Source organism: Acomys minous (assembly GCF_964271855.1).
Source record: "Acomys minous genome assembly, chromosome: 7".
Taxonomy (NCBI): domain Eukaryota; kingdom Metazoa; phylum Chordata; class Mammalia; order Rodentia; family Muridae; genus Acomys; species Acomys minous.
In genome coordinates, this window is record NC_140488.1 from 21,645,630 (window position 1) to 21,661,790 (window position 16,161).

General features: G+C 43.3%; 1 protein-coding gene across 2 annotated transcripts; it reads right to left on the reverse strand.

Moving 5' to 3' along the window:
- Window positions 1-799: 799 nt before the first annotated feature.
- CCDC160 (coiled-coil domain containing 160) lies at window positions 800-12,313 on the reverse strand. 2 transcript variants are annotated; one of them, XM_084788878.1, is made up of 3 exons: window positions 12,246-12,313; window positions 11,713-11,755; window positions 800-2,212 (listed from the first exon to the last, which is right to left on the reverse strand). In XM_084788878.1, exons 1-3 carry the CDS (start codon window positions 12,257-12,259, stop codon window positions 1,220-1,222), a joined length of 1,050 nt encoding a protein of 349 aa, XP_084645004.1. In that variant the 5' UTR covers window positions 12,260-12,313; the 3' UTR covers window positions 800-1,219. The 2 variants fall into 2 exon arrangements, with proteins under 2 accessions (XP_084645004.1, XP_084645005.1); XM_084788879.1 differs by lacking the exons at window positions 11,713-11,755; window positions 12,246-12,313 and adding an exon at window positions 9,626-9,826.
- Between the last annotated feature and the right edge of the window lie 3,848 nt (window positions 12,314-16,161).

Below are 16,161 nucleotides of genomic sequence, written 5' to 3' on the forward strand. Positions count from 1 at the left end.
CCAAATGCTCAGCCCTGAAGGCATACATGCAAGTAGCATCATACAGACTCAGCAGGTTCTATTTAGGAATATACATATGTATATGCAACAACAATAAATGAAAGGAGACCATGAATTTGAGAGAGAGCAAAGATGGCATATGAGTGGATTTAGAGGGAAGAAAAGGTAGGAAGAAATGATGTAATTATATTATATTGTAATCTCAAAAAAAATGCCATGCCACTAAATGTCTGATTACCAGAAATCTGATGGGTGACACCCACAAATGCAAAGAATGAACTGGGCCATCACTTTGTAAATACAAAACAAGCCATTTCCAGGGCCCCTTCCGGGAGTGGGTGGTGACCTAAATCAAGCCAACACACTAAAATTTTGTCTAGATGACATGAGACACCTTTCACAGCAGTCCTAATGTAAGTCAGGCACGGAGCTTCGAGAACTCCCCCTGGCGGAACTTCGGAGGAACTGTGGAAACAAAACGCCCCTTGCTGTTCCACATAAGAAAATGCACTTAGCCATGACTGACAGGCCCAGGTTATAGCAGACATCAATAGAGTGACTCTATTGACGCTGTATCATCTTGTGGTCTATGGGAACTGTGTCCAAGTACAAGGAGAAAGCTTGAGGAAGTCAACAGGGGAAATTGTGTTCCCAAGATGTTTACACGTGCCTCTAATTAAGGCTAGACCCCCAAAGAAAGCAGATACATTTTTGTCCTGCTGAGTTTGACCCAGCAACTAAAAGACTCACAGGCATATTTTTTGCTTTGTTTTGTTTTTTTTAAAGACTCATAGACATATTGTAAACAAGATTTTTATTGTTCACATTGATTATCACAGATGGGAGAACATCGATGTGCCAAGGACATGGCTAACAAGATCACACAGTGCTGCTGATTCGGATTCATACATGATCTAGTGACTCAGTTTGGGATTTCTGTTGTCACTGTTGTGTGTTTAGTAATACAAAGCCATCCCATATAAAAAGAGATTTTGGGAGTTTCCATTCGGAGTCTCACAATGCGGTTCATGAGAAAGAGAAAACAGATGCTTTCAAGTCAGCATCTGCATAATTTGTAGGTGGTCTGATTCACCGGAAGTAAAGATTACAAGCTATCAAATACATTTTAGCAGTACACAAATATATAGTATAATAAACATCGATTTGGCTCAGTAGCTTGCCCAGTGAAAGGCTTTCCCCGCCCCCCCTCCCTTTATGTTTAAATAACATTCCCTGCAAAGGGGTCAGCGGTACTGGACGATCTCACCGAAGAAGCAACATGTCTTCCGAGTATCTCCAGAGCTCTGCTGTTCTTCGCCCGCAGGCTCTTCTCATTTCTCAGCTCATGCTTGATGGCAACCAGCTCTAAGTGGATCTTTTCCATTTCCAGCTCATAAAACAGCTTCATTTCTTCTCTGAGGATCGAGGTATTGAGTTCAGTTTCCTGTTTCAGTTTCCTGAAAGCGTCTTTCAAGTTTCTGTTCTCTACAGCCAACCTGTACATGATTTCTTTGGCTTGCTGGAGCTCTTCGGTTAAGTTTTTCACGTTTGTCGCTTTTTCAGACAGGTCGTTTTTTAAAGCTTGCAATTCACGGTCGTTCTTTGAAGCAACCGCTCCCCGATCTTGAAAATTGATGGATTTCATCAAGGTCTCCTTTCTAGAGTTCAACAATTCTTTTTCGGCATTTTCAAAGTCCTGTTCTATCTCCCGGCATTTCAGGTTCAGTTGTCCCAGCTCTTGGTTCAGAAGGTGTAGGCGGAGTTTTGGAGGCATCTCTTCCGTCCATTTCTTCCTGGTGTCTTGTGTGGCAGCCGGCAATTCCTTCTTACTGCACTGGGAGGCGCTCGCTCCTCTCTGAGAACTTTCCTTGGTTGCACCATCCAAATCAAGCAAGTCCCAGAAGGCAGAACTTGTGTTTGCTACATTCTTGAACGCGGCCAGCCTTCTCTCTCTTAAACTTGGATCTTGTTCTCTTTCCGCTATCTGGGAATACTCTTTCCCCGTCGCTGTACTTCCTTCTTGACCGATTCTATTGGAGAAGTTAGAAATTCTCCCCACCCTCTTGGGCCTGTCTGCAGGTGTTTGTTCGGAGAAAAGCTGAAGAGGAGCAGCCTCTTCCAGCAAATCGTGCTCACTTAAGAAAGGAGTGAGCGTATTGTCTTTCCAGTGCTTTCTTCCAGCATCCATTTCTTTGGGCACCTCTTTGATTTTCTGAAAAACAAAATTTAAAACCGAGCCAAATTATCTCTGTGAGTAGCTCACGTAGTAGAAAGAACTAAGAGTTGCTGCTTCGTCACTGAAACTGCCTGAACATTTGAGGGCCAGCTCTCCTCAAAGTAACTTGGGCCTCCTTTTCCTTGTTTATAAATGGAAACGGCTGACTAGCTAACTTCTACAAATACCTGCACCTGTAAAATTCTTCCATCCCATGAAATAAAATAAGTAAATGAACACAAGTAGTTACTCTTTGTAGACAGTTCTATGAGAAGGCAACTGCATGCAGAGAAAACACCCTGCTTTAAAATAAGGAAAAGATTATTTTGGCAAATGTTAATACCTTCTCCTTTAACGTGTCTGAGTTTGTTTATAGTTTTTTTTTTCCGGTTGGATGACTGTTTGTTCATTCTTTAAAGTGAGTGAAACTTCAAGGCTTGATGCAACTTGAGCTGCTTCTGGTAAAGTGTACCAGGCAGGCTTCCTCATGACTAACTGCCAAATGCCCTTCTGCCTTGACCTATGAATTCCTGCTATTCCAGTCTTAGGCTTTGCCTTTAGAAAGGACTGCCAAGTGTACAGCATTCTCTGTTCTGAGAGAAATTTTATAGTGAGATGTCATGTCAACAGTTGAAAATATTAATGCTATCAGAAGTGGGTTTTTCTTACATAGAAGCTGGGTATAGATTTTAGGTGAAAATACAGCCCACAAAAATCACAACCAGCATCAAGTTTACAAAAATTAAAGGGCAATTCCTGTTGCTGTGGTGGCACGTGCTCTAGAATTCCAGCATTCCTAGGAAGTGGATTAGGAGTTCAAGGCCAGTCTTGTCTACTTATAGAGTTTGAGATCAGCCTGGCCTCCTCCCCCCCCCCACCCCCACCCCCCCCCCCGTCTCAAAAAAAAAAAAAAAAACTAAAACTAAAAAACCAACCAAAAACATTTAGTCAATCAGGGCTGCAGTATAGCTCGGTGGCAGCATTTATTTAGTGTGTAACAAATCCTGGTCTCCATTCCAGGACCCTAGTGACAAAGTCAAACAAGAAATTCATGGTGTACATTTGCCAGAATCATGGCTTTTCTCTAGAAAAAAAGTCTTTTCTGACTTTTAAAAATGAGTCTTTTAGTCACAATCCAGAACTGTCCGTGGCATGCCTGTCTTGAGTGGGAATGATGATCATAATCCTGGTTTCATTCTTTCTTAGAAATTTGTACACAGGGGGGGGTTGGAGAGATGGCTCAGTGGTTAAGAGCACCGACTTACTCCTCCAGAGGTCCTGAATTCAATTACCAGCAACCACAAGGTGGCTCACAACCAGCTATAATGTGATTTGGTGCCCTCTTCTGGCATGCAGGCATACATGCAGGCAGAGAATTGTGTACATAATAAAGAAACCTTAAACAATAAATAAATAAAACAAGCCAGGCAATGAATGGTGACATGCACACCTTTAATCCCTGCACTTGGGAGGCGGAGGCAGAAGCAGGTGAATCTCTGTGAGTTTGAGGCCAGCCTGGACTACAGAGTGAGTTCCAGGACAGTCAGAGCTGTTACACAGAGAAACCCTGTCTTGAAAAACAGAAAAGAAAAAAAAAAGAAAGAAAGAAAGAAAGAAAGAAAGAAAGAAAAGAAATACATACACAGGTGAGTCAAGACAGCCATGGCACTCATCAGGGGAAAGAACCATTGCCAGAGGAAAGAGAGCAGTGTTAACTTGCTAGCGACATCTTTTCAGAAATCAAATTTTTATTAGAGAGTTTTGTTAATTTTTTTGTAAGCTTGTAATGATAGCAAGGGCAGCGAGATGACTGACAAACTGCGTTTACCTAATTCTGGATGAAAACCATTGGTGGGGTTGATCAGGAGAGAGGTGAGTACTGCACAGTTAAAGTGAGGCCACTCACTGTATCCCTGGACATACTAGTATTGAAACATCTGAAACCGACATCTGAGTACAGGCAGAAGTTAATGGAGAAAACTCCTCATTAATACTTTTAAGGTTGCCCCTTGGAGACATACATACACACATATACTTTTTCCAAGAACCTGGATGAGTCCATTGATTAAATATCCAGGCTCAGAGAAACTGAGTGACTTGAGCAAAGGAACATCCTAGCTCTGGACTTGTTCAGAAAACCCCGTTTTCTTCATCTACTAGGTGTGATTCCACAGAGCAAAAGAACTGATCCCATTGTTTGCAGAGTTTAGGTTATCCTTTAAGGAGCCACAAGAGAAAAGAGAAAAGCTGCATAGGGGAGGGGAAGAAAGAAAGAAAGGTCTGAAAGGCTCCCTGGCATTCCTCCTTCCAGGCTTCCACAGGGGTTAGGGGTCTCTGAGATGCTCCCTTTTTCTCTTTGCTTCGTGAGAGCCGTTAAGGATTTGTTCCCACATTTAGATAGAGCGTGGCAAAACTCCAAGTAGGGCTGAACGCTGTGAAGGCACCGTTTGCTTTTACTGCAGAACAAGTGTGGCATGGGGACTTTGAACAACAAGGAATATGCCTTAAAAATAATGACACCCCTCCACCTTGCCCTGGCAGCCATTTTTTCCCTCAATCAACTTCACTGGGTCATCTGCCTCAGCAGAAGGGAAAGCATTATGGAAAGTATAAGCGTGCCCTCTCAGCTGGGCAGGGTGCACATTGGCTTTTGTGTCTACCCAACTCTACATTGAATCTGGAAGGACTGAATGAGACCCAAGAGAAATGAAATATTTAAAGAACCCAGTCAGAACACAGACAGGAAAAAAAATAAAGTCACGACAAAAATAACAGTAGAGGTCTTCTACAAAAAGTATTCCCTGGAAGGCCTTGGGACTGCACTGGTCTGTTATATAAATGTATCTATATTTGTGTCTGGCATGAATTCATAATGGGCTTCTGACAATTCTAGTTAGTATCCCACCTGAAAATATTCCCATTTCTTTTCCAGTGACTATTTTGTGGTGACAGTTTTACACAGTGACAGATAGCTTGCCTCATGCTTTATATATTTATTTATTTTCAAAACAGTTGGCTACTTAATGGCAGCTCTTCCGTGAGAAAGGTATTTGGAGTATGTCTTATTAGTTCCCTGAGCATCTCTCTTTCTGTTAACCTCTGTGCTTAAGATCTGTGTTAAAGATGCCTTCAGTGAACTAAAAGGAGGAGGGAGAGGAGGGGAGGGAGGACTAGGAGGAGGAGGAGGAGGCCACTCGAGAGACTGGAACAGGAGTATCATTTGAGCTCAAGAACTTTTGGATAGCCAGGGGGTGGGGGTGGGGGGGCTTTAATCCTAGCTCTTTGGAGGCAGAGGTAGGTGGGTCGCAGTGTGTTCAAGGCCAGCCTAATCTACAAAGCAAGTCCAGGACACTAAAGGCTACACAAAGAAACCTTTTCTCGAAAAAACAAACAACAAAAAAGTTCTTTTGCCGGGTGTGGTGGCGCAGGCCTTTAATCCCAGCACTTGGGAAGCAGAGGCAGGTGGTTCGCTGTGAGTTCGAGGCCATCATGGTCTACAAAGTGAGTCCAGGGCAGCCAAGGCTACACAGAGAAACCCTGCCTCGAAAAAACAACAACAAAAAAAAAAACAAAAACAAAACAAAACAAAAAAAAGAATTTTGGAATCACTGAAAAATACAAAGCAAAATGAACTAATAACATAACATAATATTAATGTTGAGGACTAAACCAAGAGTGGTTATTTATTAAGGCTCTCTGGTTATATCTTTGTACTGAAAATATTAGGTGAAAGTATATCTACCTTTACCCAGCTTCAGAAAATGATATGTGCCTTTTTATTGGGCAAGAAGAAACCAATAACCACTTCTCTTTCATGTTCAAGGTCAGGCCCTGGGAAGGAAGCTCCATTAAAGTGTATAGGAAACTTAATTATTTGGTTTTAAAAATATTTGTATTCGAAATCATATGCTTTGGGAAATTTCCTGACACAACTCCGGCGTAATTGTCCCCCTCTGTTGTGTTATCTCATTTATGTTAGAATTTCGTTTTAAACATTCAAAACTAACTTTGTGTACCTGTGTGTAAATGCTTTTTCCGGCACAGGTAGGCAGTTCCTGGGAGGCAGTTCTGGGAGGATGTCAGAAGCGTTCTCCCACCTCCTCAAAATCTTTCCTCTCAAATTATGTCAACCTGGAGTGATGCTTGGTAAAGATCACACACACACCCCACCCCACCCCACCCCACCCTACCCCACCCCACCCCACCCTACCCCACCCCACCCCACCCCACCTCATCCCACCCCACCCCACCCCCACCCAGACCTTCCTTTAACTAAAGAGCTGCCATTCAGGGCTAGAGACCTGGCTCAGCCATTTAAGGGCACTGGCTGCTCTTGCAGAGGACCTGGATTCACTTCCCAGCACCCATGTGACAGCCCACAATGTTCTGTAATTCCATTTCCAGGGATTTGTGGCATCAGGCATGAATGTGGCGCATATATCTGTGCATGCAGGCAAAATGCCCATACATATACAATAAAATAAATAAATCTTAAAAAAAAAAGAGAGAGAGAGAGAGAGAAACCTGCCTTTCACTCATCGTCCAGGGACTATTAAATGAGAACAAAAAGGCCCCCTCTTAGCCCAAAGAACAACCTCTTTTTATCCTTGGATGGTTTTCACTTTTTTTATTATTATTATTCAAGGCAGGGTTTCTTCGCGTAGCCTTCCTTGGCTGCCACCTGTCTCTGCCTCCCAAGTGCTGGGACTAAAGGCGTGCACCATCATGCCTGGCTCACTTTCCACTCTTGACTCTCAGAAAAACTGCTCAGGCAAAATAGGAAAAGATAATAGGTTACTCAGCTAGGCATGCCGTGCATGCTTTTAATCCCAGAACTCCTCCCTGCAGGGTAATCAGGAAATATAATTTTTTAAATTAATTTACTTTGATTCTATGTACATTGGTGTTCTGCCTGCATGCATGTCTGTGTGAGGGTGTCAGATCCCCTGGAACTGGAATTACAGACAGGTGTAAGCTACAATTGTAAGCTGGGAATTGAACCTGGGTCCTTTGGAAGAACAGCCAGTGTTCTTAACCTTTGAGCCACCTCTCTAGCCCCAGGAAATAGAATTTAAAGAATGTTCAAGCCCATGTTCATCTCTGAAGTGTGTGTTAAAGCCACAGGCGCTACACCTAGAACACCAATGTAATGTGGCTCCAAACAGAAGTAATTTCTCTTTTGAAGGAAGCAGGCAGATGTCTGTCAATTTGAGGCTAACATAGTAAGTTAAAGTCAGCCAGAGATACAGAGCATTAAAAAAAAAAAAAAAGACGAACAAAGAAAGAAAAGAAAAGAGAGAAAAAAAAAAAAAGTAAGAGTTGCAACCTTTCCCGTGTTCCTATTACTTTCAGGCATGAAAGAGAAAATTCTAACCTGATTCCTCTAGGATACCTTTTTCATTCCCCACCCTCTTTCACTAAGTTGTAAAAAAACCACTCAATAACAAGGTGAAGACCTAAATGAGCTGTGTGCAGCTCAAGTGGAGCGTTAGGTTTTACTAGACAAAACCAAGGGGGAGGCGGAAGGGGTTGTGGCAGAAGAAGGCAAAGGCTAACTACACTGGTGGCTGACCTTTCAGAACCGCTGAAGACTTACCCTTCTGGAAGCCGGAGATGCTTATGGTATAAAACTGTGATAATGAACCAACTTCACAGGTGGTTAAGAGCAAATGGCCCACCTCAGGAATGCTGATCCCTGACACCAGGACTAAGCCCCAATCCCAGAAATCCCAGGCTCACAGCTCAATCTGCATATGTATATCTCCTGGTGGTTCTAGAAGCTGTAACACTGGCTATGGGAAAGGCTGGGAATTTTCTCTCCAAAACTATGAGCAAATTCATTTTCCACTTCATATTCCTTATTTCTGTTAACATAGGTGAGTATTCAGAACTGGAGGCAAGTATAATGGTCCCACTGCTATCTGGTAATTGAGTGCCCTTTGGCTTTGTTTCTTTGTTTTTTTTTTTTTTTAAGAACAAAAGAAAATTCATATTCTCCTCTGTAGTTTACAAAATTCTGTGGATGACATTTTAGGGCAAGGGCTTTCATTTTTCCCTTGAAGTTTGTTTGGCTTAGCTAAAAGTCTTCAGGGCACTTTTCCTTTGGATGTTTACAAGACAGTCTTGAAAGCATACTGACAATGAAGACTGATGATTCCGTTACAAAGTTGAAGGTTTATCTTGGGCAAGACTCTGAGCTTCTCAACTCCCAGGATGAGATAACAGCCAGAACAACCCTTCCTGAGGTCCAAGGTCTGAGACCGGATGTCACTGGTCTCCTCCAGCTTGAGCTGGAAAAAACAGTCCACCCCACCCCACCCCCCACCTCCCTACAGGGTAATCAGGAAATATAATTTAAAGGATGTCCAACCCATGTTCATCTCCGAAGCATGCATTAAAGTTGCACGCGCTACACCTAGAATGCTCCTGGGTCTCTCTGCAATGTGGCACCAGACAGAAGTCATTTCTCTTTTTAAGTTTTCAATCCATTTTCCCAACTATTATGCTACTGTCTTCCTTCCTCAGGCAATACGGATGTCAAGTGGGACAAGACTGATGGCGAAACTGTATTCAACACAGGATCTCTTTACCCTTAGCATGTATTGAAAAGATGTGCCACTGGTGGTTGGGAGGCAGAGCTTGCTGATCATAGTGAGCACACCAAGAGCCACATTAGCAAAGGGCAGGCGCCTAGGCCTGGCTTCCGTGCTAAAAGTACAGGTAATTTGTAAAACCATGACAAAGAGAAGTGATCTTGCATTTGGCTTTCATCTTTCAGGGTCTTAACATAGGGGTTAAGTGTCCACTTCTCTGGGCAGAATGTCTTTTCTATTGTTTGGCCAATATGGGGAGAGAAACAAAGTACCACTGAAAACTGGGTACTCTGTATGGTCATCATCTCCAATTCTTTGTTATTAGTATGAAATTATTCCTTCATGAAGAGAAGATACACAGTCACCTGAGTTCCCAAGGCTTAGACTTTATTACTATGGGAGTCCCATTCTTGCTATCAAGCTGTATCTTTGTATGAATAGTTTGGGGATTTTTCTCTGTGAATGGTTAACTGAAACTCCGGCCATCCTTGCTTCTATGGAAAAGAAGGTGGCTGAGAACGAGATGTTGCTACACCCGCCACTGCAGGTGACACTTTTCACCTCCCCGGTCCCGATCCTGTAGGTGGTGGGTGAATGGACAAGCTTGACCCCACTTCTCGGTCCACAACCCCTTTCCCACGCCCTGTTTCTTTTCTTTCCAAACACTCGCTAGCTCCAGCCTGGGGCTCTCAAGAGGGGAAAAAAAAAACAATCCTGCTGCTGGGACTTCTTTGGTTTTCCACCCTCTTGCTGGGCGAGTCAGGGGGTAAAGAGGGGCGCGCCAGAGGAGCCCGGGATGTCCCTTCCACAGACATACCTGGAAGCGCGGGTGCGGTCTGGTGTGCCCTGTCCACTCTTCTCCGAAGCCGGTCACCACCGGCAGGCGGCAGCCCCTTGTTCAGTGCTAGCCACCACGACCCGGCCAGGCTGGCCCGGGGCAGAGCCTCTGCAGTGCAGCTCCAGCGCGGGCCGCACTGTTGCTTAGCAACTAGGCGGATGGATTTAAAGGGACCGGGCACTGAAGGGACTGGGCGCTGCAAGCTGAGTTACTGTTAGTCAGGGAGTCGAGGCCAGAGCACTGAGCATGCCCGGTAGGGCGGCCACCATGGTGACTTCTGCCAGGCAAGAAATAGGAAGGCAGGGAGAAGACGCTGAGTCAGACTAGGAAAGGTCAAGACTGTGCTAGGCGAACCCATCCACCAGTGGGACTACTAGAACGGGTCCGGGAGACTCTCAGGGCTATGTGATCATTGACTGTGGAGGGATGGAGAGGCACTTGCATGAGGTTAATCCCTAGATTTGGTATTTAGTATCATGATACCATGGAGGCTTCACTTTGGGAGATCTCCTTGGTTGGAATCAGGGTTGCTAATGATGTGGGAGGTTGCATCGTATCCCCATCCTGACCCCACGCAGTCCCTTGCAGGTCAGCACAGTGGCGCGCAGCCAGACGTTCTACATTGGGCCAAATACTAAGGACCTTGAGTCAGGACCTGGCTGTGCCTGTGTGGGAAGATTAGGCCTGTCTCTCCATCCCTTTTGCCTCCATTTGTCACTCAAGAATTTGCCTAAGCTGTTCTTGAACCCATTTGAACACAAAAACGTCAAGGACAACTAGTTTACACTATTCTCAGGGTCAAATCGTTCACTTTCCCCAGTCACCCAAATTCTCTCTTTGCGTTTTAAAGCTTCCTCACAGCTTCCAAGGGTTTGCTTGGGTGACAAACCCCACATCGTTCGTGATATCATTTGTTCTAATCATGCTATTTTGGAATAAATACATGATCTCCTCAGAGTTGGATTAGTCTGGAGTCTGTTGCACAGGGTGAATTGTGGAACACAGGGGTTTGGTGACATCTGATATGGTAATCAGTGATTCTTTAGAATGTTGGGTTTTTCTTGGACCCAAGAGAAAGAAAACGAAATGATGGCTCTGGGATTGCAAGTGAAAGGTGGTTTGAGTACATTTTCAAAGTGACAGTCAAGTTTAGCAAGACCTAAACAGTGAGTGACTTGGGAACAATATTGGAGATACGTTTAAAAAACTCAAACCTTGGGAACCGGATCTAACAGGTGTTTAGGAGCTGGCAAGGCTGCATTCAGATGCCCTGAGGCCCAGTTCTCAGACTGTCTTTTCCTCCTTAGAGAACCAACGTCAACAAGAGTTAACGAGAGGTAGCTGTCTCTCATGTCAGGGTGGGTTTTATTAAAGACCCTGACAGGATTGGCCTGTGGGATTCCACGAGCTTCTTGATACTAAATTTCCCAATTGCCCTGTTTTTACCCATTGGTTTTCATGGTCTCAAAGGGGCTCCGTTTACTTCTGTTTGTATGACATGTATTACTAATGAAAAAAAGGAGTCTTTCTTGATTGCTCTGTGCATTAGCTTCCGCATTTGTGCAATGCGAGTGTTGGGAAGAGCGAGCTAATGTTTTGCAAGTCCTTAGAACAGTAACACAGTAAACTGTACAGGGTGGGGTTGGATCGGGGGACTTGCAGCTAGGATTATCTTGCTCTCTAATTCCATTGCTACCCCAAAATCTAAATACAACTACATTGATGGAAAACGGTATTTGAAACCTTTTTGTTTTTGTTTTGGTCTTTTGGTTTTTTTTTTGAGACAGAGTTTCTCTGTGTAGCTTTAGTGGTCCTGGACTCCCTTTGTAGACCATGCTGGCCTTGAACTTACCACGATCCACGATCCGCCTGCCTCTGTCTCCTGAGTGCTGGGATTAAAGGCGCCACCACATCTGGCTGAGGATTTGGAATCTTGATACTAAGTCTGCCAAACCTTTATTTCAGGTAGAGTCTTTTAAAGCAATTCCACCCTACTGCTATATTCTGGGGGTGGGGGGTGGGGGCAGGGGGAGGGGCTGCGGGGAGGGGGAAATAACAAAGATTACCTTGGTTTGTTGTTTGATATATGGTGTATCACTCCTTCGAGGTCTAGAAGCATCAAATGGCAAACAGTCAAGAATTATGAGGGCAGAAAACTTCACTTTTCAATACTACAACCATTTTGGAAGAATCTGAAAGCCAAACAACAGTTTACTATTCTCTGCAACCTTTCCCAGTGCTGAGACGACAAGGCACTTGTTTGATAATAACTGAATTACACATCATGCAATGGAGCGCAACCTTCTCATTTTACCATGTAGCATAGTAAGAGTCAGAGCAACAGCATAGTTTACTTTCTGATCACACAGCACAGCAGGCGTTTTTGATTGCCTTATCTAACAATTCTAGTTTCAGCAGCTACAAACCTGTGATATCACAGTCAATGAAAATATGTATACTTACAGACCTGAATAGCATATATGCTCATATCTAAGCATTAATGCACGTAACAATAGATAACATTATTCATACCCCACACCTCACATCTCAGCGTAATATATTGGTTGTACTTTCACGATGAATATAGAATCTTTCTTACTGTTTTGAGTCCATCGTTGTTGACCCGGAGCCCGGCCTTTCTCACTTCTCAACTGGACTACTGCAATCACCCGAACTGCTTCTACTCTTGTTCACAGCATCTATTTCTCAGAGTTGCTGTAGCAAAATGTCGTGAACTGTGAGGCTTAAAACAATGGATACTTATTCTTTCACTGCCCTCAATGCACAGAGAAACAAAGCCAAGGCCATCCAGGGTCGGTTCTTTCCAGAGGCTCTGAGAGAGAATCTGTTTTTCCTAGATCCTGGCCATTATCAGCGAGCCTTGGCCTTCCTTGGCTTCTGAATGTATCATTTCCAGTCTCTGCCTGCTTTCACGTCATGTTCCCTCTACAGAGCTGGTTTGTCTTCCCATGGCTGTTGCCTCTCTGAGTATGTCTGTGTCCTAATTTCTCTCCTTTTACAAGGAGGCCAGTTGGTAGATGAGGGCCCATGATGATACAATAGGGCATCATCTTAATGTTTTAGACTCTAAAAAGACCCAGTTCCTAACTCAAGTCACATCCACAGGTACCAGGGTTGAGCATTTGAAAATAGCTTTTAGGAGTCAGGTGTGGTGGCGCATTCCTTTAAGCCCAGCACTTGGGAGGCAGAGGCAGGTGGACGGCTCTGAGTTCGAGGCCAGCCTGGTCTACAAAGTGAGTCCAGGACAACCAGGGCTACACAGAGAGACCCTTTCCCAGAAAAAAAAGAAAATAACTTTTAGGAGAACACAATTTATGTCAGTATGCCTGCTTAACGTTTGTTTACATTGTCTCTCCGATCTTTTTTTTCCTCCAAGATATGTAGCTCTGACTGTTCCGGGACTCACTCTGTATACTAAGCCAGCCTCGAACTCACAAAGATCTGCCTGTCTCTGCCTACCCAGTGCTGGCATTAAAGGCATGTGCCACCATCTCCTAGCTCCTACTTCCATTCTTAAATGGTCCTTGACCTCCTCTCCTACTCCTTTCACTCTTGCTGTTCCCACTCCAGCATACTGCCTGTCTTGATTTGAAAATGCTAGGCAGTGGTGGCACATGCCTTTAATCCCAGCACTCAGGAGATAGAAGCAGGAGGCTCTTTGTGAGTTCGAGGCCAGCCTGGTCTACAGAGTAAGTTCCAGGACAGCCAGGGCTAAAACAGAGAGACCTTGTCTCGAACCACCCACCTCCCCATAAAAGGAAAATACCCATGTCCCTCTCTATGATTGGGGATTTTGCCTAACTTGTTCTCTTTGTTTTGAATACTCTTTTCCTAGAATATCTACATATCTTATTTCCTTACCTCCCTGTATTAGTTTATTTTCCAGTTGCTGTGATAAAATATTTTGACAAAAGCAACTTAAGGGAGAAAGACCTTACTGTGACTCAGTTCAATGATATTGTCCTCCATGGTGGAGAAGTCAAGACAGTAGAAGCCTGAAGTAACTGGTCATGTCATGTCTACAATCGGGAAACAGAGAGTTCTGAATTCATACTGCTGCTTGGCTCCCTTTCTCCATTTGTACAGTTTAGGAAGGATCCTGACCGGAGGATGGTACCACCCGCAGTACATAAGGTCTTCCACTACAGTTAAGGCAATCAAGATAGTCCCCTGCAGACATGCCCAGAGAACCATCTCCTGGGTAGTACTGTTTTTTTTTTTTTTTCAAATGGACACTAGCTATCATCTTCCCTTAAGTTGTTGCTCAAGTCTCAGTACTTCTCGGTGAGGTCTATATTGGCCCTTGTGGTTTCTGAAAATGCGATAAATACTTTTATTCTAGATAGGGCATTGCTTAAGTAGCCTAACACTAGATGCATCCTTATTAGACAGCAAGTATTTCTGGAAACTATTTACCGAATGAACCTTGATGTTTGGACCTCTAATGCTGTGGATACTTATCCTTCTCTGTGATGTTCTATTTTTGACTATGTTCGGAGTGCTCGCTAACTCTTTTTGAATTTTATTTTTAAACCTAGTAATACAAAGTAATGAGACTCATTATGGCATTTTCATAGTTAGATGGGTTTTTTTTTTTTTTTTGGTGTAACCTATCCCTTTTGTCATCTTCTTGCTGGCCCCCTTTCTGCTTCCAGACAGTCTCCCTTTCTGCTTTCATATCACAAATTCCAATAACCTATTTTTTGTTCCCTCCTCTAAGATCTTTTCCCCTTTCATGATCTCTTTTATACCTTTATGAGCTACACATAGACAAATTTATACACACTCGCACACAAACAAAGTCTAGAGTAAACACATACGAGGGAAAATGTAGTATCTGTTTGAGTCTGCCTTGTTTTGCTTAACACTATGATTTCCCGTTTCATTCATTTCCTTAAAAATGTCGTGATTCGATTGTTCTTTATGCCTTAATCAAGTTTCTTTGTGTATATGTACCACATGTTCTTTGCTTGCCTGTTTATTAGTGAACTTCTAGAGTGGCTCCGTATCTTTAGTATTGAGAATAATGCAACAATACACTGGATGTGCAAGTATCTCTGTAGTATGTTGACCTAGGGTATATATACCTGAACTGATATACGTGAATCATGTGATAGCTCTATCTCTTAGGATTTTATTACTGTGAAAATTAAAAGCCAGGCGTGGTGGCACACACCTTTAATTCGTAAACAGAGGCAGGCAGATCACTGTGAGTTCGAGGCCAGCCTGATCTACAAAGTGAGTCTAGGAACCAAGGATACATAGGGAAACCTTGTCTCAAAAAAGCAAAATAATAATAATAATAATAATAATAATAGTAACAACAACAACAATAACAACAACAACAACAATAATAATAATAATAACAGGAGCTGGTTTATAGTTTCAGAATTTTAGTCTGTTATCATTGTGGTGGAAAGCCTGACAGTGTACAGGCAGACATGATGCAAGGAGAGCTAAGAGTTCTATATCCTGATACACAGGCAGCAAAAGGAGAGTGTGTGCTACACTGGGCATGGCTTAAGCGTAGGCGACCTCAAAGCCCACCCCAACAGCAACTCACTTTCTTCAGCAAAGCCCTACCTCCTAATAGTGCAACTCCCCGTGGGTCAAGGATTCCAATACCATGAGGCTATTGATGCTATTCCTATTTAAACCACCAGACTCTAATTTTAGGTTTTTTGAAGAATCTCCATATTGATTTCCAGTATATGGCTGCACCAATTTACCCTCCCATTGACAGTGTGTAAGGGTTCGCCTTTCCCCACATCCTTGTGAGCATTTGTTGTGGTTTGGTTTTTGCTGTTGTTGTTTTGTTTGTTTTTAAGATTTATTTATTTATTTATCATGTATACATTGTTCTGCCCGCATGTACAACTTCAGGCCAGAAGAGGGCATCAGATCTCATTATAGATGGTTGTGAGCCACCATGTGGTTGCTGGGAATTGAACACAGGACCTTTGGAAGAGCAGGTGGCACTCTTAACCAGTGAGCCATCTCTCCAGGCCTTTTTTGGTTTTTGGTTTTTTGGGGGGAGGATGAGAGAGATTATCAATTAGATTTAGATTATATTTCCTAAATGGCTATGAATGCTGAACACTTAAAAAAATTTTTTTTTCGAGACAGGGTTTTTCTATGTAGCCTTGTCTGTCCTGAGCTTGCTTTGTAGACTAAGCTGGCCTCGAACTCACAGAGCTCCACCTGCTTCTGCCTCCCTAGTGCTGGGATTAAATGCGCGTACCACCATGCCCTGCTTAAAAATTTTTTATTAACCATTTTTAGTTCTTCTTTGGAGAACTGTTTATTCAATTTTTAAAAAAGATTTATTTATTTACTATGTATACAGTGCTCTGCCTGCATGTAATACCTGTAGGACACAAGAGGGCATCAGATCACATTGTAGACGGTTGTGGGCCACCATGTGGTTGCTGGGAATTGAACTCAGGACCTCTGGAAGAGCTCTTCACCTCGGAGCCATTTCTCCAGCCCTATTT